Source organism: Sinocyclocheilus anshuiensis, unplaced genomic scaffold (assembly GCF_001515605.1).
Source record: "Sinocyclocheilus anshuiensis isolate Anshui unplaced genomic scaffold, SAMN03320099.WGS_v1.1 scaffold1079, whole genome shotgun sequence".
Taxonomy (NCBI): domain Eukaryota; kingdom Metazoa; phylum Chordata; class Actinopteri; order Cypriniformes; family Cyprinidae; genus Sinocyclocheilus; species Sinocyclocheilus anshuiensis.
This window is the reverse complement of record NW_015548207.1, coordinates 1033944-1058499: the sequence shown is the minus strand read 5'-3', so window position 1 is coordinate 1058499 and position 24556 is coordinate 1033944. Positions and strand designations below refer to the sequence as shown.

The 24556-nt window shown below is 36.1% G+C and overlaps 1 protein-coding gene across 1 annotated transcript in view; it reads left to right on the top strand.

Moving 5' to 3' along the window:
• LOC107653604 (contactin-associated protein-like 5) overlaps positions 1-21192 on the top strand; it is an 87499-nt gene extending 66307 nt beyond the window's left edge. The window contains 14 exon segments of the mRNA XM_016440352.1: positions 3581-3687; positions 3976-4095; positions 6002-6202; positions 8744-8900; positions 9070-9197; positions 10506-10676; positions 11883-12101; positions 13882-14121; positions 15450-15674; positions 17383-17516; positions 18709-18796; positions 19011-19214; positions 19295-19366; positions 19928-21192. Of these exon segments, the coding sequence (XP_016295838.1) occupies positions 3581-3687; positions 3976-4095; positions 6002-6202; positions 8744-8900; positions 9070-9197; positions 10506-10676; positions 11883-12101; positions 13882-14121; positions 15450-15674; positions 17383-17516; positions 18709-18796; positions 19011-19214; positions 19295-19366; positions 19928-20130 (2269 nt within the window). The 3' untranslated portion in view covers positions 20131-21192.
• Positions 21193-24556: the final 3364 nt, after the last annotated feature.

The following is a 24556-nucleotide window of genomic DNA, read 5'->3' as shown; positions in this document are numbered from 1 at the left end:
GGTAGGTGAGCAGCATCCAAAGTAGGGGCACGTCGTAGTGATGGTTATTTCTAAATGGTTGGAGAGCATCCATAGTAGGGGCATGTCAGGGTGGTAGTTAATTCTGATGGTTGGGTGAGCAGCATCCACAATAGGTGCATATTGCATTAATGGTGATTTCTGCTCGGTCAGCCAGCAGCATCCAGCGTAGGGGCACATCATCCAAGCTTTTCCTGCAGGGGAAACTCAAAAACTTCAAGGTTAACTCAAAAAGGTGTAACAGGGGCGTAATTTCGACAGGCAGATGAGGTAGTTCTGTTTGAATGAAAGTCATTGGAGAAGATGCTTCAATTGCTTTAGTGTTGAAACAGCTCATCATTTTGTAAATTGACTGCCTGACAGCGTCTTCAACACATTTGCCTTGACATAGTAATTTGGTGAAAGTTATATTTAGAACTTGCTACATATAAAGGCTTGTTCTGTAAGAGAAGGATTATAAGATTCATGGGACTTCCCACTGATTTTTAAAGTCTCCGCACATGCTGGCTGACTGTGGCCATATTAGAGACCTTTTGCCAAAAATTATGTGGGCAAAAAAGGTCCATTGTCTATTGTCAATAGTGTAGCGATGTATAAAGCATAGCTCACACAGAAGTCACTTTCAAACCATGTAGCTTTCTGCTGATCATCTCGTGACCAACTTAAACTTGAGGAAATGTGGGGTAATGTTTTGTCCTCACAGAAAATACCTGATTGTGCAGGTTTCTATCATAATTACTGGATTTCTCCCATGAAAATTTGCCTAACAACACTAAATATGACCACCCCCTTAAGCTGATGTCATGTGCGCAAGTTATTATGACTCTTATTGATTGTTACGCTTTTTCCAATGATATAGGTTGCCATGTCCTCTTATGTCCTAGTGATGGATGTTGCTATTTTTTAAAGGTTAGACCCAAAGTATTATTGTCATAGTTTGGTTAATTTTGATTGGTTTGTAAGCAGCACCCAGAGTAAGGGCACGTCATCTTGCAACGATCCTGAACGCTGTTGACTTATGACTGTCTAGCCAAGCCAAGGACAAAAACATAAAGAATCATTTGAGGGACAAATGAGCCTTCGAGATGCAACATTATTAAAAGCCACATGAAGCTTGTTGAGTACCAATGCTGTAGAAGATGTGCCTGTTTTCGCTTCAGTAAAGCCTATCAGTTGGAGTAAATGAAGATAAGCGAGGCCAGTTGTTTGTTTTGGCTGTCCTCTAGAATAAGTTTCGAAAAGGTGTACTCCTCTCTGACAGCCTTTGATCACCATCCTAAATCATTTGTGTAGACCTAGACTAGCATGCTTCAGACACTTTCCCCCTGTCCCTAGCTGCATTCCTTTCACGCTCTATATCTAGCTATCTCTTGTTTCTTTTTCCACCACTTTCGTTGTCTCTTTATCACCCTGTCTAACCTAAGGCTAGGCCCGAAGTCCCTGTCCTCGCCAGCTGACTGCAGTTTGATAGTCAAGACAGATCAATAGACATTTGGACAGCGGCCACTGGGCCAAGACACCTCAGCTCCTGCCAACAACCGCCCCCCCCCAATTAGCATATGGGGAGGAGCTGGTTTGTGGGTAAATATATGTAGCAGTCGTTTGTGATGCTACCCACGTTGCCCTGCTCTTCATGAGATGCATAGCAGAATGAAATGAGAATGAGAGAGTAATGGTAATCTTTAATCACACTCGCTCTGACTGAATGAAGATTCGCACCACAGAACTTTAGATATCCTTCAGTTACCATCCGTGACCCTTTAGATTTTGCTCCTTTTAACCTTTCTGTACCAAGCACTTTCCCTCACCCCAAAAGATCGTCTTTTGTACAGTTGTGCTTAACCTTGCAGAAAAGACACAATTAAGATGTATTCAAATGCATTTCAGTGTTTAACAGTCAGGTTTCATCCCATATTGTTCGTCGGTTAGCGCTGAGATCAGCCGGCAATGGTGTAGATCGACCTCTGCTGAGTTTCAGAGACGTCCGCAATCTTGCAGCCAGTGTGGCGAGATGGTTGTTATTCCTGTCCTCCCTTCCCTCATCACACTTATTGTGCACGATTCATTGTTTTTTTTTACAAAATGGTTTTATGTCTTTGTAATGTTACGCCTCTGAAACGTGAAATGTGTTTCAGGGATGACATTGTTTTGGGCTACTGTTGTAAGTAATACAGCGTTTCTAAAATCCCGCCGATAGTTAACGCAGTAATTTAATGGAGTTCAGTGTTAATAAGGTTACTTAAATTATGAGTTGAAAATTAAGCGTTACCATTGGGATGTGTCAAAATGTTCTCAAGGGTGACTTGCAGCTTTCACAACCCGAACTGCCAAAAGATACAATTGAATATAAAAAATACCAACCTATTTTGGGGTTCAACTTCAGTCCGGTTTCATCCTCCACTGTTCATCCGTTAGTGCTGAGATCAGCTCACGCTGGTTTAGAATTGACCTCTGCTGAGTCTCATACACGGCCGCAATCCGGCGGCCTATGAGGCGAGACGGCTGTCATTTCTCTCCTCCCTTCCCTCATCACACGCTACATGGATATGAGTTATTTCTGCCACAATGGAGTCTGACAGCTGTGTTTTCTTCTTCTTCTCATTATCCTAGTCTTTTGTTCCCTCTCTCTACTCTAAATTAATCAAAGTAGCAATCAAGCATCAGAAGATTCTTTAAAGTTATTTTTTCCACACCTCTGCAGGTATTTTGTATAGCATTTGATTAGTGGATTCAATTATTCAATTTTCTTCTAGTGACAGAAACTATTACAACATGAACACCTTTCTCATTCAACAGTCGACAAAGAGGCGCTTCAGAAGAGATCGTAATTTTAGAGCTAAATACATACCCAGATGGTTTTGTTGAATTATATTTTAACAAGGGAGTTCAGTCGTGTCACAGTTTTAATTAGCATTTTTACATGCAGGTATTTAGCATATGCTTTGCATTAAATCGCTTGTGTGTTATTGTCTTTCGGAATTTAATATCCTTTCTGAAATTATTCGTTTGTCATTTAGGATCCATTAAGGGATTTTTTTATGAGTAATGCATCATATGAATATAGATTGTTTACCTGTTGATGAGAGAGGGATAAAACAGTAGATAAACTTCATCTCATATGCAATTAAAATGCAGGATATTGCATGTACTTCAAGAACTTGATCATTTCAAGAGTCGCTAATAGTTGATATATGGCTTGACAATAAGACACATCCTAACAGAGACAGCAAAAGAGTTCAGTTCTTGGCTTTTACTTCATCACATTCACAATCTTTTATCACTTGTCCAGCATCCTCATCCTTGAGTGCGTGTTCAGTCTGTTGCAAAATTGATGCCTCCTTCGTGAGCTTTCAGCCTCGCTCATCTATTTCCTAATAGTCACTTGTGGTTATTGATTGATGTCACGTCCTTAAATCCCTCTGAGCACAAAATGCATCATTGTTCAGTATTGTACCGTATGTCGAAGTGTGGCGTTTGTGTAATTTGTGTAATTCGATAATGTATCTTCCACTCTGCTGTAAGTACCGTTAAAGTTTGAACAGAAATCTTATTTTTCCTGCAGATGTCTTCCTAACTACTGCGAGCATGATGGGGAATGTTCTCAGTCCTGGAACACGTTTTTCTGTGACTGTTCGGGAACTGGATACACGGGAGCCACCTGTCATAACTGTGAGTTGACAAGAACGATTACAAAAACATTACTATTTGTTTGTTTTTTGAGAAAGTAGCTACAAACTCTTTCAAAGCTTTCAGGTTTTGGCATTGATGAATAATATGTTTAAACTTTGTTTTAAACTTTGTTTATTTTTTCAATTCTTTTGAAGTTAGTAATACTGCTTAAAAATGCAAAACAACCAAACATGTATTCTCTACAAAGCCAAATAAACAGGTTTCCTCCTTTGATGACAGTCAACATGAGCTGACTTTAGGTTTTTTGTTGCTGTTTTTTCTGGTCAGCCATCTTTGAACCCTCCTGCGAGGCCCACCGGCTCACAGGAAGTGCCTCAGGCTTTTTCTCAATCGATCCTGATGGAAGCGGGCCGCTCAAATCCACTGTCATCTACTGCAACATAACCGGTGAGACCTCTGTGGGATAAAAAACATAAGTGTTAACATGAATACTGCAAGTGTGGGATAAAAATAGACATGCTGCATACATACTGTACATGCAGTTTTCTCAAATTGCATGTGTTAAGAAAACATTCACTCTTCAGTGAATGCAGTTTCACGTTCACAGCTAAGTTTGAGCCTGCCACCTTTTTTTTAACATCTAAGATTAGTATTTTTGTCTTTTTTGTTTGTTTTAAACTCATTGAATATTACAATAAAGTTCAATTTGCTAATGTTCGTTAATGCTTTATTTATTATTAACCAACAGTGAACACTACTGTATTTTTACTGCATTTTACAATAGGTAAATGCTAGTTTACAAATATATTATTGTTTACTGTTAAATTCATGTTTGTTTAGTTAAAGTTTAGTTAAAGACTTTAAATGTTAAAGTCTCTTATGTTCACCAAGGCCAAGTTCACCATGTGTCCATATATATAAAAAGTAAAATTTTAAAGCATAAGTTGAAGTATTGTTGGTTGCCATTTCATGTTAAATGTAGCATTAACTAATGTTAACATATAGAAACTTATTGTAAAGTTTTACCAAATTAATAATTATCATAATATGAAACTACAGCTGACCAATACAGAACAAAGTTAACACAAATATAGGCTACATAAATAATAGCAAATAACTCTTAAGGGTGAATCTGACCTTCAGCGTCCGTGTTCTGGTCAAAAAGCTTGTCAGAATTATTTTTCCAGATTCATTCATTCTTTTTTTCTGGAGTTTTTGAAGATACATAGCTGACGAGTTTTTGAAGGCAGTTTTCGGCCAGGGGAAATCTGTTTGAATCCACACCAATGCGAAGTTGTTAATCAGAGCTTGAACTTGTCCAATCGCTGATGGATGTTGCACTGTCTGCCAGGGCTGTCGGGGTCTCAGGGTGCAGAATGATGGGTCTGTCCAGGGGGGAAACCGCGGCCAGGCCAGTTTTGCTGGACTGTTATATACGCTGCTCATTCAGTGAAATATTACTCATCTCCTGCAGAATTGTGATAAAGCGTCAATCTCTTACACACATATCCACTGGCTCTGGATCTTCTAGAATAAAGTGCCACTGACTTTGGCCAACCTCAATTAGAAATGCCGTATGAAATGTAAATTACTGTACGCTTGGCACACGCGGATTTAAGTGCCTGCTGGCTGAGAAAACACAGCCAGCAGGGGCACCGTGATTTCACCAAGTACAACATGTTCCTGGATCAACATCCTTGTTGATCCTGGAACAACATTCCTATCAACCAATCAGAATTGAGGGATAACTTTTCAGGAAATATCTGTTTTAGGCTTACAATCAGGGTTAGGTGCTTCTACACCCTTGTAAATCAGCTATCATTTCACAATGTATTTAGGAATAAATTATGGGTAGGGTTAGGTTTAGGGGTAGGGATTGGGTTAAGTCTATATTTTTGGACAGTTATGTTGATCCAGGATCAACAAAAGATGTTGATCCAGGAACATGTCTTACTTGGCAAAATCACGGCGACCATCACCCCCCCCAGATCTTGTCCGACATCAGAGATGTAGCAAAGATTGGCCTTAAGTCTGGGTTGGAGGAGACTTGCTGCGCTGCCTTATTTTTAAATCTAATTGAAGTTCTTTTCTCCTTAAGGTTTGTGTTCATTATTATCTGGATTACAGCTCACTTTTGTGATTGAATGAACCGAGGAGGTATGAAGTGCTACGCATTCAGTATGGTAAAGGATTGACTTTGAAAGCACGGAAAAGATGGGTGATGTGCTGCTTAATACATGCTGTGTGTTGTATTCTACAATGCGCTGACTGTAAAAATAGTATTTTCAGTTAGTGCTGAAATGCATATGGATAATTTCAGATTTTTAAAACAGATTTTTTTCATATTTTCCAGATGATAAGGTTTGGACCGTAGTGAATCACAATAGCACGGAGATGGTGAGGGTTCAAGGGTCGTCGCTTCAGAAGCCCCACGTGATGAAATTCAACTACAGCACATCTCTGGAACAGCTGCGGACACTTGTGGGCAGGTCTGAACAGTGCCAGCAGGAAGTTGTTTATCTCTGCAGGAAGTCCCGCCTCTTTAACACATGGGGTGGGTACTGAACAACCTCTGCACTGTTAGTTATAGCATTATATGATATATATTAATATATAAATAATATATTATTATTTACCTTTATTATATACATTTTATGTAATTGTTTTATATTGTCATTTACATGTTAATTAATGTATCAGATGTTTTTATCCAAAGCACCTTTTATATCTATTATTTATTTATTTATTTATTTATTTTTCCTCTCTCTATTTAAGTCAGTATATAAAGTTTCATGGTACTTTATTATTTTACAGTATTATTTTATATACAGTGTTATTTTATTATTATATGCTATTGAAGTTTTATAAAAAAAATTTAATTGTTAATATTGTCTTTTATATATTTTTATTTTAATTTTGGTATTTTATGTGCTGTTGTCTTTATTTTGCTATTTAAATTTTATTTTATTTTATTTCAATTTTAGTTTTAATTCAGGTTTTTTTTTCAGTTAGTAATTTTAGTGGTTTAACTTAAACTTATTTCGGTCAGTTTCACATTTCTAATTTTATGCATTATTTTACTATTTAAGTTTTGATTTATTTCAATTTTAGTTAGTTTCCAGTTAATAATTTTAGTGCTTCAACTTATTTAAGTTAGTTGCCAAAGCAACCTTTCTGATTTTCATTTAACATTCAAGTTTTTCATCCAGTATTTATATATTATTGTATTTGTTTATTTCACATAACAAATGTGTTTTTAATAGTTTTAATTAGCAATGATAACCATGATAATGTATGACTGATCATTGCTTAATGTCATAATGTTTAATGACTTATTAATGCAAGGGTGAAAGTTATAATGCTACTTAATATTTGTTGATAATTCTTAAAAGTAGTCACTGATCAGCGTTCACTCTCCGAACAGCTCATCTGCGTTCTTTCCAGGTCCTTATTCTTAATTAAAACATCTCAGCTCATTGGATAATTTACCCAAAGTGGAATTTGTTCAGATCTATAATCTGACTTGACCCCAATCTAATTACAATATAAATTGATGGGAAATGGCGACATTTATGAACTAGCCAGTCCTTGAAATTGTTCATCAGTTTGTGCCGGGCACTGAGATATTTGCATAATGAGATCTGAAGTTGGGTCCCGTTCTTGCACTCTGGTGGCTGCAGAGCAAAGGAACAACGATCTGCCTGATTTTTCCTGGGGGGGATATTGAGTAGAAAGCTAAACGTGTGGAATAATGGTGGCTGGATCTTGTGGGAATATCTCCATGGATTGTACTCTTTTCAGATCTGTTAACCACAGAGGAATATGATGTCAATTCTGACCACGTTTTACAGGCAGGTAGAGTTTTACAGTGACAAAAACCTGCAGCTCTTACTTATCTGCAATTGTTAAATGTATTTTTTGTCATTATTTAGATTATCATGATTGTCATTCTTGGCTTTTTTCAAATTAGTAAACTCCTTTTGTTTAAAAAATTAAATATGTATTTGTTTGTTTATTATTATCATTATTATTATTATTATTATTATTGGCATTTAGTATACAGTATAAACCCCTTTACTTTTTAATCAATTTAATATTACTTTTAAAATTGAATAATAGTGTACACGTAAACATTAAATATGTCATGTAATATTTATTATTATTATTATTATTATTATTATTGGCAAATTTGGCATGTCAAATTAGTGTATAACTCTTTTTTACATAAAAATAAACAAATATATTTAATATTATTTGTAAAATTGATATAATATAAAGTAGAAGTAGTAATAATAATAATAATTATTATTATTGTTGTTATTATTATTATTAAAATAATAAATAGAAATTAAGATCATTTTTAAATTGACAGCATTCAATTGATATAAAATATAAACTTAAATTACAATGGTTATCATAAAATTAAATATTATTTAATATTTTGCATGGATATAATAGCATAAAATATAAACATTTTGTATGCCATTTTATTATTATTATTTTTTAACTAGAGCAAAATTTATAGTCAAAACAAAGTAATAAAGTTGCATTTATCAAATATAAAGTCAAAATGACTTCTATGTCTATCTATCTATATATATCTATATCTTATTATACTATATATTACTATATATTACATTATTATATCTATCTATCTATCTATCTAGATAGATAGATAGATAGATTGTCCTAAGCTACCTAAAGTAGAAAGATAGGATATTTGCAAGAAATAGTTTGCAATATTTGTATTCATATTTTTCAAATTGCTAAACTATTAGCCAGCTTTAGTTTTTTACTGAATGTTCTAATGTTTTCTTGCCTGATTTAACTTGAAACATGTAAGTGTAGTAATTAATAAAATATCTTTGGGGAAATTATGTTTATCGGCCATAACACAAAAATAGTAAATTACTGTCAGTATTAACCTTCTATATTGGTCGTAAGGTGTTTTTTGTTACATGTCACAGTCACTGGCAAAATAAAGAAACGTGTTGTCTGAAATGTGTTTGCTTCAGATGGAACGCCCTTGTCTTGGTGGCTGGACCGGGCAGGAGAGAGAAGGACGTACTGGGGTGGATTTATGTGTTTGCTTCAGATGGAACGCCCTTGTCTTGGTGGCTGGACCGGGCAGGAGAGAGAAGGACGTACTGGGGTTGATTTCTCCCCGGGGTGCAGCAGTGCGCCTGCAGTCTGGATGAAAACTGCATTGATATGAATCACTTCTGCAACTGTGACGCTGACCGCAGCTCATGGTACGAGCTGTCATTGTTTGCCTGTTTCTACACTGGTGCTCTTTCATATTAGATTTTGTGTTGTTTTGTTTGTAATCTGTTGAATATCATCTCAGCACGTTTACAGTATCAATAGCTGCAGATAGTGAGAGCAGTCGTGTAAAAACAGCTATTGTTTGCTTGTGAAAAGGGAGAATGACACAGGAGTGCTGTCCTACAAAGAGCACTTACCAGTGACCGAGATCTTGGTAGGAGACACAAACCGAAGTGGGTCTGAAGCCATTTACAGAGTGGGATCTCTGCACTGCTACGGGGACAGTACGTAAGCATGCATATCTCATTTTAGCATACTTTAGAAACTTTTTAAACTGCAGATGTGCAACTGAATTGTAACACGATGGACAGGAATTTTTTTTTTGTTTGTTTTTTTTAATTGTGATAAAACTCTGAAAGGTAATAACTTCCTAACTAATTAACTAAATAAATAATCTCTTTTTTTTCTGAACCATACTTTTGTAATTAACATATTAAAAACTTTTGGGTACCTCCTACTTTTTAGTTGTATTTTAAGAAATTTAGTATCTGCTGTCAGTTTACTAAAATAGTACATAGCTATTATTTTTTTATATAATGATAATAATAATGTTAAAAAAATAAGTGAGAAAAAAATAAAAATAAGTGAGAATATACTTAGACTTTAGACTTCAAATATGTGGTTTGTTAATAAAAGTAATGTCTATTTGAAAATCTGCTTCGTCGTTTTCGGAGATGTGAGCTCCAGGGCGTCAGCGGCCGTTCAACGCTTATGAACCCGCCGAGAGCAGCCTCATCTCGGCCAGATCTTCTGGAATTTACCACTGGCTCTGATGTCTCTATAGTGGTTAAACATGAGATATAATTTGTTTTGGGTAAATCTAATGGGCAGTCTTATTATATATTTGTTCCAGAGCAAATAGTTTTGTCTGAGAGTAAAATCTCATCACGTTACATTTTATGTAACTTTAATGCTGTATATCAGAGCGCTGCCTTTGTACTTTTGACTGAATTGCCTAGAAATTTGTATGATGGTTGTTGTTGTTTATTAAGTAAGGGATAATGCACGGCTAGCTGTGAATTAAACGATTTTAATGCACGACGTGTAGGCCAAGAACTACCCGACGCAAAGCGGAATTTATTACATTTACATTTATGAGTCTGACAGATGCTTTTATCCAAAATGAGTTGTATTGCAAGCTATGATTTTATCAATGCTTATCCTGGGAATCAAATTCATGATCTTCTCGTTGTCAGCACTGTCTTCTATTGTTTGAGCGACAGTTGTTGCTGTCAGTTTATTAAATGAATCAACCTTTTTTTAATTGTACATTTTTGTAGTTAGTGTATTGACACATTAGTCCTATTAATCCCATGTGTTAATGCATTAATTTTAACAACCTTAAACATTGGTTATATCTAGAACTTGCAGTCAGATCTTGTCTTCACTTACACAGTCTATCACACCTTAGCTATAAAAGAGTGATATAGTTTAGCTAAATTTCTGACAAGACTCCTTAAATTCCAGGTCATAATTAAGTCTTAACATAAGAATATTTTAATAAAACCATAATCGGTCTCCTCTTACCTCAGGGTTTTTGTGGAACGCCGCTTCCTTCTACCAGGAGTCGTCTTACCTGCACTTCCCAATGCTTCAGGCCGAGCTCAGTGTCGACATCTCACTCTATTTCAAAACCACGGCTCCCTCCGGAGTCTTCCTGGAAAATCTGGGCACAAAAGACTTCATTAGAGTGGAACTTAGCGGTGAGTCCCTTATATTGAGAGCGAGACTTTCAAAAAATGAGAATTAACAAAATTTTCAAATGAGGATGGGTTAAGAAAATGTTTTTTGTTACTATTATTTTTCTGTTAACACAAATGTCAAAATAAAATGGTAAAAGCCTCTCATATTCATGCCGTGTCATTAGTATTTGCCGCAAAGAGGAGAGGACGCAGCCAGTTTGAGTGGAAAGAGCCGTTTTAGTGAACTGTGCCGTTGAAACCATCGGCTGTGTAATTACTGTACACAGTACACTGAGGCTGTTCATCTTCATCATACTGCCTGCCATCATCTATTTTATATATTTTCCCCCAAGTATAAGGACTATTTTTTTCACTAAAAATTGCCAGAATATATTGCCGAGGTAGTGTATATATATATATATATATATACAGTATATAATAATAATATTTTTTTTATGTATTTAAAATGTATATATTGTTTTTTAAATGTATGTAAAACTTTGTAATGTTATATGTAATGTCTATTATTATTTTTCATTTACATTTTTTAAATAATTCATTCACCAATAAATATACCATCAAAGGGCTGAATCAAAGGGCTTAAAAATTTAAGTGTAATACATTATTTTTTAATTATTTTAAATTAAGTATTACAATATAGTTTGTAATTAATTCTAAAATATAAAAAAATATAAAGTGCTGAATAATAATAAATATTGAATATAATATAAAAATGCTTTATATACATTTTTAATATATTATTGAAAAAAGTTATATTTGTAACTTAAAAAATATAACTATTAAATAATGTATATAACTAATAAATAATAAATATATTTAAAACATAATGCATTTTAAATGTATATAAACGTTTTAATATTATTTGCAATTTTTTTCAGCCCTTTGATGGTACTTTAATATCTTGATATTTATGTATTATTGTTTTAGAACCATACTTATAACCAAACAACTAAATAGATTATTTTAATATAAGAGCTAAAAAAAAATGTTTTTACCTACATACTTTTAATAAAGAATCTAAATATTTGAGACAAGTCATTAAATTGGACAGTTGAACTGATTTACGATAACTAAAGTGTAGCGTAATTTCTGCTACTTAAGATTAAATATGAAATTTAAATATGAATATCAAATCACCCAACCCTACAATTACATCCACAAATTCCTGTTGCATATGAATTGATTGTTTTCTTCTCATTCCTGCAGCGCCCTCTGTCGTGACCTTCACGTTTGATGTAGGTAACGGCCCGATGGTTCTGACGGTGAAGTCTCACGTGCCGCTGAATGACAAGCAGTGGCATTACGTCCGAGCGGAAAGGAATGTGAAGGCGGCGTCGCTGCAGGTGGACCAGCTGCCCTTGCGCTTCCTGGAGGCTCCATCTGAAGGCCACACCCACCTTCAGCTCAACAGCCAACTGTTCATTGGTAGGCAGCGCCTTGAGTGACAGCTCTGTGCCAGCGGGGCGCAAAAGAATAATATCCCTGTACCTCCACACAGATGCTGCTAATAGAGTTTGCATGCTAATTATTTCCATATTAATTCTTCATTTTTTCCCCTTTTTTTGCTATATTATTGTTTGCTGACTTCATTTTGTTGTACCAGCACTAACAAGGCTTTCTATTTTTTGCACTTAATTTAGTTTTACTCACACTAACAAAGCTTCCTGCCTTATTTGCTCTTAATTTTGTTGTACCAGCGCTAACAAACCTCTGTGTTTTTTGCAATTAATTTTGTTGCACTACCTCTAACAAAACTTAAAATTTTTGTGCTTAATTATGTTGTACTAGCTCAAACAAAGCTTTGTCTTAATTACTCTTAATTTTGTTGTACTACTGCTAATAAAACTTTCATTTTTTGCACTTAATTTGATTTTACTTACGCTAAAAAATCTTCCTGTCTTATTTGCGCTTAATTTTGTTTTACTAGCGCTAACAAAGCTTGTTTTGATTACACTTAATTTTGTTGTACTCGCGCTAACAAAGCTTTGTCTTTTTTGCAATTAATTTTGTTGCACTAGCTCTAACAAAACTTTACATGTTTTGCGCTTGATTTTGTTGTACTAGTGCTAACAAAGTTTGTTTTGATTACACTTAATTTTGTTGTACTAGCGCTAACAAAGCTTTGTTTTTTTGTGCTAAATTTTGTTGTACTAGCGTTAACAAAGCTTTGTCTTTTTTGTGCTTAATTTTGTTGTACTAACGTTAACAAAGCTTTGTCTTTTTTGCGCTTAATTTTGTTGTACTAGCGTTAACAAAGCTTTGTCTTTTTTGTGCTTAATTTTGTTGTACTAACGTTAACAAAGCTTTGTCTTTTTTGCGCTTAATTTTGTTGTACTAGCGTTAACAAAGCTTTGTCTTTTTTGTGCTTAATTTTGTTGTACTAACGTTAACAAAGCTTTGTCTTTTTTGCGCTTAATTTTGTTGTACTAGCGTTAACAAAGCTTTGTCTTTTTTGTGCTTAATTTGGTTGTAGTAGCTCTAACAAAGCTTTGTCTTTTTTGCACTTAATTTTGTTGTAGTAGCTCTAACAAAACTTTACATTTTTGCGCTTAATTTTGTTGTACTAGCGCTAAAAAAACTTTCTTTTTTGTGCTTAATTTTGTTGTACTAGCGTTAACAAAGCTTTGTCTTTTTTGCGCTTAATTTTGTTGTAGTAGCTCTAACAAAGCTTTTTCTTTTTTGTGCTTAATTTTGTTGTAGTAGCTCTAACAAAACTTTAAATTTTTTGTGCTTAATTTTGTTGTACTAGCGTTAACCAAGCTTTGTCTTTTTTGTGCTTAATTTTGTTGTACTAGCGTTAACAAAGCTTTTTCGTTTTTGCACTTAATTTTGTTGTAGTAGCTCTAACAAAACTTTACATTTTTTGCACTTAATTTTGTTGTACTAGCGCTAACAAAGCTTTTTCTTTTTTTGTGCTTAATTTTGCTGTTCTAGCGTTAACAAAGCTTTATCTTTTTTGCGCTTAATTTTGTTGTAGTAGCGCTAACAATGCTTGTTTTGATTACACTTAATTTTGTTGTGCTAGCGCCAATAAAACTTTTTTCCACTTAATTTTGTTGTACTACCACTAACGAAGATTCTGTCCTAAATGCACTTAATTCTGTTGTACTAGCGCTAACAAAGCTTTCCATTTTTGTTGTTAATTTTGATGTACTAATGCTAAGATAGCTTCCATTTTAAAAATTACTGCTTTTTGTCTGTGCAGGAGGCACAGCATCGAGGCAGAGAGGATTTCTAGGGTGCATCAGGTCATTAAGCATCAATGGGATGACACTTGACCTTGAGGAGCGGGCTAAAATGACCCCTGGGGTCAGTTCGGGGTGCCTGGGTCACTGCAGCAGCCAAAACAGCTTGTGTCACAACAGGGGGAAATGTATCGAGAAGAGCAGTGGCTACATTTGTGACTGCACACACTCAGCCTATGGAGGACCCAACTGCAAGAAAGGTTCGTTATTATTGCTGATAAATCGTTTGCGCTAATATTGAGTTTGTTTGTACGCTTGGTTTCTGAACAACCACCACGATGTCGTAAAATACCAGCGGGAAGGATTTATTTTAAGCACTGACTTTACAAGTTGAGGGTGTGTTAATGAAAGAAACTTGTTTGAAGCAAATTGCTTATGATCATAGTTTTTATTGTGACTGTTGATTGTGCTATTAAGGTTGCATGTAACATATTCTGATGAAGAATAATGCTTGATTTTTGCCAGTTTATGAGACCACGGGCTTGTTTCTCAAAGCGTTTCCCAGAAATTCTATGTGGTGGCACAAAAATAATAAGTAAATAAAAATAATTTGTGCTTAATTTTATTGTACTAGTGCTAACAGGTTTTTCAACTGCCAATTACAATATCTTGAAAGCAGGTTGCCCAATGGTCAACATTATACCAATATATACACAATAAAATGTCTAATTAGATCTTAAACAGTCGAGATATTCATAACTAAAGTAAGGTGCTAACTGGCCAAATATTGACCAGCACATCTGTCTGTGGCTATTTATGACAGAAGGTTTTAGATTTTCTTGCAGTTCAAGGGTGCAATTCCTCATCAAAAACAGTTTGTTTCAACTTTGTTATCCTCCTAACTCCTCTACGGTATATCAAAGAGCTTTCCAGAAGGAGGACGCTTAAGAGCTCGATAACCTTGATTTCCGAAGACGACGTTTTGCCCGCAGATTGCACCTGATCAAAGCTGAGCGGGATAAAACATGAGATATTCAGTGCAGTTCTGCTATTCTCTGTCTGTCTCGCTGTCTCAGTATGGCTTGAGTCCATGACCATGAACTCCAGTTGTTTGGATGAATTTCGCTCAAAGGGTTGCAACCTGACCAATCCCAGCGGACCCTCCCTGCCCATCACGCTCAATGCTAAACCTCTCTGTCGTCAATACAGCCTTTATCACATTTGATCCCCTGATATGCCAGACAGCTGAGCCATTCAGCGCTCTGTGAATGAGACTGCGTTCTTGGCTTTGCGTTTTCTTTATTGGACTCTAGAGGGATTGTGTTTCTATTCAGATAATATTATGAGTAAATGAACACCATGAGATGCCCAGGGGTCGGTTTCAGTCCAAGCATAATTTTGCATTCATTTAAAGTTTAAATGATTAATTTCCTCTGCATTTTCCACTCTGTCCATTCAGCATTGTGTCCTTGGTGTTCGACAGCACATTAATGATAGGGAAACAAAAACACGGCCAATCAGTGTCTATGATCTGCCCACAAGCATTTGCACCAACATTTTCATGCTTTTGTGTTTTCTTCCTTTCTAGAAGTTTCCGTGTCCTTTGAAAGCGGGTCCTCGGTGACCTACACCTTCCAGGAACCATTTTCTGTGATGCACAACCACAGCCGTCAGTCCTCCGCTATCTTCGCCCAAAGCAGCAATTCACGAGAGAGCATCGCCTTCAGTTTCCTCACAACTCAAACGCCTGCCATGCTTCTGACAGTCAACACCTATCATCAGCAGTACATGGCCATTATTCTGGCTCACAATGGTACTAACTGTTTCTTTCTTTTTTTCTTTCTTTCTATTTTTACTGTAATATGGGTGAATCTCACAAAACATGTCAAGAACATGTTCAGGTCATACTGTATTTAATCCCAAAATAATAATAAAAATTAAAAATTAAAAAATTAAAGTTAATTTTTCACTTCTCACTATTGTACAAAAAAGTGACATTGTTAGTGCACAAAAATCCCTCATTATATTCATATATGTTATATAGTATAATGTAAATTATAAAGTCTTTATGCATAATAGTAGTGTTCGTTGTTACATTTAGGCTAGCTGAAATTGAAATATTTAATATACAATAATAAAAAATTATAAATTATATTTTGATTTAAAAAAATAAATGTAATGTTTTGCTTATGGGGGCAGTCGTGGCCTAATGGTTAGAGAGTCGGGCTTGTAACCTGAAGGTTGCGGGTTCAAGTCTCAGGTCCAGCAGAGATTGTAGGTGGGGGGAGTGAATGACCAGCGCTCTCTTCCACCCTCAATACCACGACTGAGGTGAGACATTTGAGCAAGACACCGAACCCCCAACTGCTCCCCGGGGGCCACAGCAATATGGCTGCCCACTGCTCCGGGTGTGAGTTCACGGTGTGTGTGTTCACTACTGTGTGTGCACTAGGATGGGTTAAATGCAAAGCACAAATTCTGAGTATGGGTCACCATACTTGACCACACGTCACTTCACTTCATTTTTATTATTAATTATTGTGCAAAAAAATTATTAATGCAAAAACCTCATTCTCATTACTGTCATATGGAAGCCCGTTTCCGCCAATGAATAAAAAATAAAACAAGGTAATTGTGACTTTTTATCTCACAATTCTGACTTTTTTTCTCAGAATTGCGAGTTTATATCTCGCAATTCTGACTTTATAACTCGCAATTCTAACTTTCTTTTTTTCTCACAATTGCGATTTCATATCTCGCAATTATGACATTTTTTCTCAGAATTGTGAGTTATAAAGTCAGAATTGCAAGATATAAACTCGCAATTCCGAGAAAAAAAAGTCAGAATTGCGAGTTTATATCACACAATTCTGAGGAAAAAAAGTCAGAATTGTGAGATAAAAAGTCGCAATTACCAAAAATGTTTTTATTTTTTATTTAATGGCGGAAACGGGCTTCCATACTTTCATGCATATTGTATAGTATAATGTTAATTATATAGTTTGCATGCATCATAGTAGCATTTTTTTGTACTGCTTTAAATTAATGCTAATTAAAATTGAAGTATAATATATGTTATATATATGAAAATTAGAACCACTTTGAGATTTAAAGGAATATTATGGTAATGATACTATTTTTTTTTTTTTATAGGTATTGGCTAAATTTAGTTCATATAAAGTCTATAAATCTATATTATCAGAGTATAATAATAATGTTCTATTGAAGATTTTGTCGTGTTACAGCATGTAGCAAATCACAGTTTTATATTGGCCAATCAGAGCTGTTTTTCGATTACCTTCAAACTGTCAGTAGATGATTACTACAATGATGGTGATGGTAATGATTGGAGAGGAGCATCCTTTTCTGTGTTTCTCATATTTCAAAACAGTGGTCAAGCTAGCAATTACCCTCATCAGTGGGGAAGGAAATGAGCCATCCAATGTGCTGTGCTGACTTGATTCTGTCTCACTTATGTCTCAAATTGCCTGCCTTTCTTGCATCTCATTGGCGTCCCACAGGGAGTTTGCAGATTTGGTATCGGCTGAGCAGAGAGAAAGAGCCTGACATCTTTACACCAACGTCTCTTAATTTGGCCAATGGAGAGCTCCACAGAGTCCAGATTCATAGAGAGGGAAGGGACATGTACGTCCAGGTGAGTTGTATTTATGTTTCAAAGTGAACATTTTTTTTGGTAAGTTTTGTAGCAGCTGCTAACCAGTTATGGCAGCTACTGCACAGTTATATGTTAACAGCGTTATTATAAATCATTGGTCTTTATTCATGAAACGAGCTGAACAAATAACTTTCTTAATTTATTGAACCTAACCAAGACAAAGTACATAAAAATGGTTTTACAAACAATTTTAAAGATGGACGTTGCAGTCATGCAACAATTTACATACGAATATGAACGAATTGCACTGAAATTCAGTTAAAGATGTGGGTCACATTCATGCAACAATTTATGTACAAATAGTTTTATGAAAGAATTACACTGAAATTCAGTAGAAGATGTGACTTGCATTCATGCAGCAATTTATGTACGAATTGTTTTATGAACAAATTACAATGAAATTCAATTAAAGATGTTGGTAACATTCATACAACAATTTATATATGAATTGTTTTACAACCAAATTAGGCATAAAATATCATATATAATAAATAAATATAATAGATAAAAATTATTCTATGAACAATTTATACAGACATTTAATCAAAGGTGCAAGTCGTATTTTGCGACACTACATAGTTTTTATGACCATTTTGCACATATATTTAATGTCTAGGTCACATTTTTGTTACAAATTATGTAAAATTGTTTTTATGAATCATTTGCATTACTTTGAATAAATGTGTTGCACTTTACATAAGAATAGTTTAAACAAAAACACATTCTTGTTACAATTTACATATGAATGTTTTGCTAAATAAATTACAAAAAAAAATCATAATAATTTATGCTTCAATTTTCATAAGAATGCTTTTACTGACAATTCACAAAGGAGTTGAGTTCCACTCATGTTTTGTGAGTTAGTCCCAATGCTGCTGAGGGAAATTTATAGCATCATTAATCGCATTCCTCTCAGATCAGATTTGTTTTCAGTCTGAGTTAAATAAAGTGCCCTGATGTGCATGGCTGATGATACATTTCAGTTTTGTACCCCGGTAGCACAGACTTTATGAGCAGTGCTTAAACTCAAGGATGTCATCAGTATTCTTCACACAGTCTTGCAGATTAACACGTGGAGGCTTTTGTCTCAGACCAATAAAATATTTGTAGAATCTTGCGAATGTCACGTCACATCTCTTTCTCGTTCTCTCTGTATCCTTCTCCTTCTTAGATTGATAAAGATACCAATCTGAAATACAGCCTGTCAACGGACAAAGAGTTGATCAAGATAAGGTCTTTGACATTGGGGAAAGTCACAGGTAGGTGGTTTAATTAAACTCCAAGATTAAAGCTGTGGGTATGCGAGCTTGTGCTTTACTGACTAATTCACCACACCAAGTCACCTTGAGATAGACTGATGGGCAAGAATCCTTCATTTAGCACTACATACACTGGTTTGGTTTAGTTTAGTTTAGCACTAGTTGTTGGGGCAAATAAGAACCTATTGAGGTACGGTCTTCTTGCCTCTCTCAGGTCGAGCTGGTGTAGATGAGGAGGTTCTCCAGGCCGGATCCAGAGGCTTCATAGGCTGTCTGTCTTCAGTTCAGTTTAACCATTTGGCTCCTATCAAGGCGGCCATATTGAATCGAGGTAGCTCGTTGGTCAATGTTCTCGGTAACCTGGTAGAGTCAAATTGCGGAGAACTGGCGGATAAGTCTTCATCCAGATCTTTGTCAGGTTGGTAAATGTGCCATTATGTTTTCAAGAAATGGCAAAATTAATGGAATCCCTGGACAAACAACAAACTTTATTCACAGACCATGCAGACACAGGAAGTAGAGGGAAGAAACTTATGAACGCTGCCCAAAGTGACTCCGCTGTAATTGGAGGTAGGTGCCGCTTTCCTGCTCCATTTTTTTAAGGCAAACGTGCTGTAAAATCAAACCTTTTATGAATATTCACACTGTCAACTTTCGGTAAGGTATTTTGAAGGTGCGAAAGATGTCACAGGCAACAAAGGTCCATCGTCAATCGTCAATAGTGTAGCTATAAAGCTTAACTCATGAGTCACTTTCAAACCAAGCAGCTTTTTGTTGGTCAACATGGAAAATCCTTGTGTCCAACTTGAACTCGTTGCAAAATCTGCATGGGAATATCTTTCACCCTCGCGCGAAACTCCTAATTGTGTGGATTCCTACTGAAATTACTGCATTTTGCCTGTGAAAATTCGCCAAACAGTGTTAAATGTAACTGCACCTCTGACCATCATAGATAGAGAGCGGTGGTTTATGAAGCATTGCTCATAAGTCGCTTTCAAACCAAGCAGCTTTCTGCTGGTCAACGCGGCAAATCTTTGTGACCAACTTGAACCAGTTGCGAAAACTGCATGAGGAAATCTTTCGCCCTTGTGCATTGGCACAAGTGCCACTCACTTATTCTGTCTCTCGTAGGTTTGATAGCAGCAGTGGTGCTCATTACCCTCTGTGCCGTGGCCGTGATGACCCGCTTCCTGTACCGCCATCGAAACGAGCGTACCCGGCAGATGGCCTCCGTCAAGGAGAAAGATCACCAGCCCAGGCCAGAACTCAGATACCGGGCCGAGTTGGACCTACACAGTGCCATGAGAGACAGCAGGAAAGAGTACTTCATCTGACCTGTGGCGTACGAACCTCGCGACCCCCACTGAGTCACTGCGACCCTATGTTTGGCGCCAACTCAGTGGACAGGGATTGGGGACAGGAAGTCAGCTGAGCCTTGTGGACACAGCCAGTGCCCTTCACCCTCCCAACCACTGTCCTTTAGCATCCAGGATTCAGGGAACGGAAAGCACACAACACAGATACGTTGCATTATAGCGGTATGCAGGCAGCGTGGCGGATTTTAATATATCGGTGGTTCTTTGCTGCGGTTTTAGAAAAAATGTTCCCAAGAGTTAGAAGATCAGGTGACTTCAAAACTCAGAAGCTGTACCCAAACATGGCCTTCAGCCCTTCGCAGAGGATGGAGAATCAGACGTATGAAGCGACTCTTTTGCTTACAGGGCTAATTGTTTAACCAGACAACAAAGAGATTACAGAATCGTTTGTGTGCGCACATGCGAATCACTCTGGCAGACAAACAAACACTCGACGGTCTCCAGCCTGTGGACCGTGACCAATCAAACGGCTCTGGTGTGGTACTAATCCAGCACGAATGGTCTTGTTCAGCCACAGGCGAGCACGATGTAGTGATGCAAATAAAGTGGTTGATGTTACCAGTGGGGCTATTTCACTTCCTCCTTCCTTTGCTCTGTTTCTCCTTCATACATTCACTCCCTGTTTCCCTTACTAAGGACTACTTGAAACAGCATTCGCAATGCATTTCATTTAACAGTTATGTGATGAATCGCTGAGTGAAAGAACAGGAAATAAGGACTTGATTGTGTCCATGATTGGGTCATGAAAAGCAGGCGTTGTGTTTCAGAATGGTGGCGGGCAGTTGGAGGGATTCGCACCGAAAAATCATTCCAAATAAAACCAGTAGCCATTTAATTATGGTTGTGTCATATATTTTAGGGTGAAAGTGAAATAATGGGTGTGGATTTTATTCAGCATGATTTGATTGGATCATTAAAAGTAGGATTGATATTGATCAGTATCATATCAGTGCCAACATGTTTTTGGTTACATCAGCAGAAAAGTTGTGGAATAAGTTTTATGAAAAACATTGATTCGTGCACAAGAAAACCTGTAACATTTATTAAGAAATTTGAAACTGGACATTTTGAGTATTTCCTGTTGGTGCTTTATTTTAAATAGCCGAAAGCCTTTACTTTACTGCATACTTTGCAGGTTAAATGATGTTGCTAATCAGTTTAGTTGGTATCTGGGGAAGGGACATTCTCATTCTAGTGGATTTTCTGGTGGATTTGGACACAAATCTGTGTAGTTCTCAAGACAAGTCCTCAGTCTTCTTAATCTGTTTTGTTAGAAGATCACGATTGTAAATTTGAAATGTGTAGAGGTGCTTAACGTTTATTTAGCCAACTTTTAAAGGTGTTCTACCATATAAATGGCCTCAAAGCTAATAGACGAGATCTTACAAGCCACTGAACTCCAACTTTTATTTCATAGGGTCTTTAAGTAAATTTATACGGTCAATTTTGATTTTATGTCGTCTTTAAAGTCTAAGACTCACTCATTCAGTGCATCTGTTTCTGATGCACTCTATAAGGATTTTCCAGGCCCTCATGTGACCCCTAAAATCTGAGATCAGTGACTGGTTCCAAGAAATGTTGTTCTAGAACCAAACAAGTGAGAACAGACATTTTCTTTCACTTTTACCTTTGTAAAGTCTCGTATGCTGGTCAGAAGTGGCCATGATGTGTTTTCTGGGAACATGAAGTTCCCTGTGAATCACAGATTTGATGAAGGGAAGGTTTCACATTGGAGTGCATCAAACCAGTCCACAATAAACTCTTAGACTGGGAATATGAGAATTCACTCTGTACTGGTGGGACCTGATTCTATTGCATTATATTCCAGAGGAACCGAGTAATGGAGTCAAAATATCATTCACAGCCTTTTAAAGGTTGCCAGGTCTTTCCCGTATAAGCCTCAAAAATGTCTTAGATCATATTATGATTGCTTCCTCACCGCAATGAGATATAATCTACATATAATTGGTTCCTGGACTCTACATGATAAAAAAATAAAAATAAAAATGTTCTGAACAGAATAGCATAGGAAAGGGTCAAGATGTGCAGATTCCTCTGATAATACCCACAATGCACCAGAGCGAAGCTTCGAGGCGGTATCTAATCATCGCCCAACCCCCTCATTTGTCATTTTCAGTGAAGTCAGGACAAAGAATCAGTAATGCTAGATATTTATCTAGCCGTGATCTATGTAAATGTCAGTCCCGCGATGGAACAGAAATGATGGATCCTCTCTCAAACAGCCCTGGGCTCAGAACTGAGTCTGATTTACAGCGAAATCCATCTCAGCTTGGATAAACACCAGCCGGAATGTTGTACCACGATTGGCTCATTCCTCTCATTAGATTTCAGTTCGTCTCACGGAGGTAATGAATCCTCAACCTCAGATATTCATGCTACCGAAACTGAAATGAAGTGGGATGGCTTACCGAGCAATTTCAGCTGCTCACAGGAAGTTTAAGATGTGATGGGGGTTTTTAAATTAAGCTACACATCACTAGAAAAACAAAAATGGTAACTTTTTAATGGTGGCAGTACATCCACACTGAGGGGGGAAACAAAGTGGTGAAACAGAAGTAATTACAAATTAAGTTTTAGAAGTAATTACAAATAAACAGCAAGTAACACATCTTTTACAGTGCAGGTCATGGGCGTCGCTAGGCCACGACTACTCAGCCCCCCTAAAATTTTGCGATTAGCTCCATAAACTGCTTCAGTGCACACTGTAACTCCTTTTGCGTCATGTGTTATACAACACGATTGATGGGTCAATGACAAAGGAAAAATATAGCTTTAAAAAAAAAAAAAAATTTTACAGCATACAAGAGTTTGCTGTATTTTTACAGTACAATTCTAATTATTTTACAGTACTTTTGTAAATTTACAGTCTTACTGGCAACCAAAATTGCCACTAAGTTATTGTAAATTTTACAGTAATTTTTTTACAGTGTATGCAATACAGTGGAATACTGCAATACAGTGCAATACTGCAATATATATATTTTTATTATTAGGCTATTATTGTTATTATACCCTCACTGGGGGCTGAGCCCCCCTAAAATTAAAATCCTAGAATCGCCCCTGGTGCAGGTGTGTAGCAAACATTATAAATGCAAATCATTTTGGGAAATAATTAAAAATGTTTAACAAAATTAAAATTTATTAAAATGTAAACACACACAGATGTGTTTGTAATATTGCATATTGTTATTTTTGTATTATTTATATGCTATTCTAGTATTTATTAATATTCGGAATTAACCTTTGTATTTTCAGTTTTCATTTTTTTTTTTTTTTTTTTTTATTTTTTTACCCAGTTACTTTGTCAATGGATAATTGCCATTTTCTCTACTTTTCAGTTTTGCTTTTATTAAAATAATAAAAAAATAAGACACATATCATAGATACAATAATAGATATCGCACAGTATACCAGTACTGAAAAAATAGTGTACCTTGAATGTATCTTGATTTAAGAATGTTTAGATATTTGTATTGGATAAATGAGACAATATCAGGAATATTCACATAATGTTAATGCTTCTGTGTGTATTTGTGCACTCTGTGAAGAGTGAATAAGGATTCTTGGTAACACTTACTCACTATTAAAGGTTAGTTCACCCAAAAATGAAAATTCTGTCATTAATTACTCACCCTCATGTCGTTTCAAACCTGTAAGACCTTCGTTCATCTTCGGAACGCAAATTAAGATATTAAATAAATTAAGATAGGAAGCTACGAGAATAATTTTTGTGGGATACGCTGTTTTCATTCAGATCAAATCACAACAACGTAGGAAACAGATCCGGCATGACGCAGCTGACACAGAACAGCATACGCTGTTTACGTCCAGCTGATACTCTCCAAAATGGCGCTAGGGTGACGCGGAGGAGACGAACTGTTGAATAAAGTCTTTTTTTTTTTTTTTTCTGCACAAAAAGTATTCTCGTAGCTTCGTTACATTTTTTTAACTCTTAAATACAGTGCACAGCATAAATGAGTACACCCCCTCTGATTAAATATAAAATAATGTATTTTCTTAATGAACACTAATATAATTCATAGAAAGATGGCAAAATTAAAATGTATTAAACATATTCTTAATAAAAACAGAGAAATACATGCCATTAATATCTGTAAAATATGAAACTTAGCCAATTTTTGTTTAAATTAAGGATTGCAGAATTGAGTACACCCTAGATTTAATTCAACCAAGTGTAATATTCTAGAACTTAATATGTCCTCCATAACTCTAAGTACACTGCTCTGACACTTCTTGGCACTGAGTGTACAAGTTCATGACAAATTTTCACATCTGTGCTGTTTAACTCCTGGAGGACGACCTCCTTAAATGCCCTGGTCTTTAATGGGGAGTGTTGCTCAGC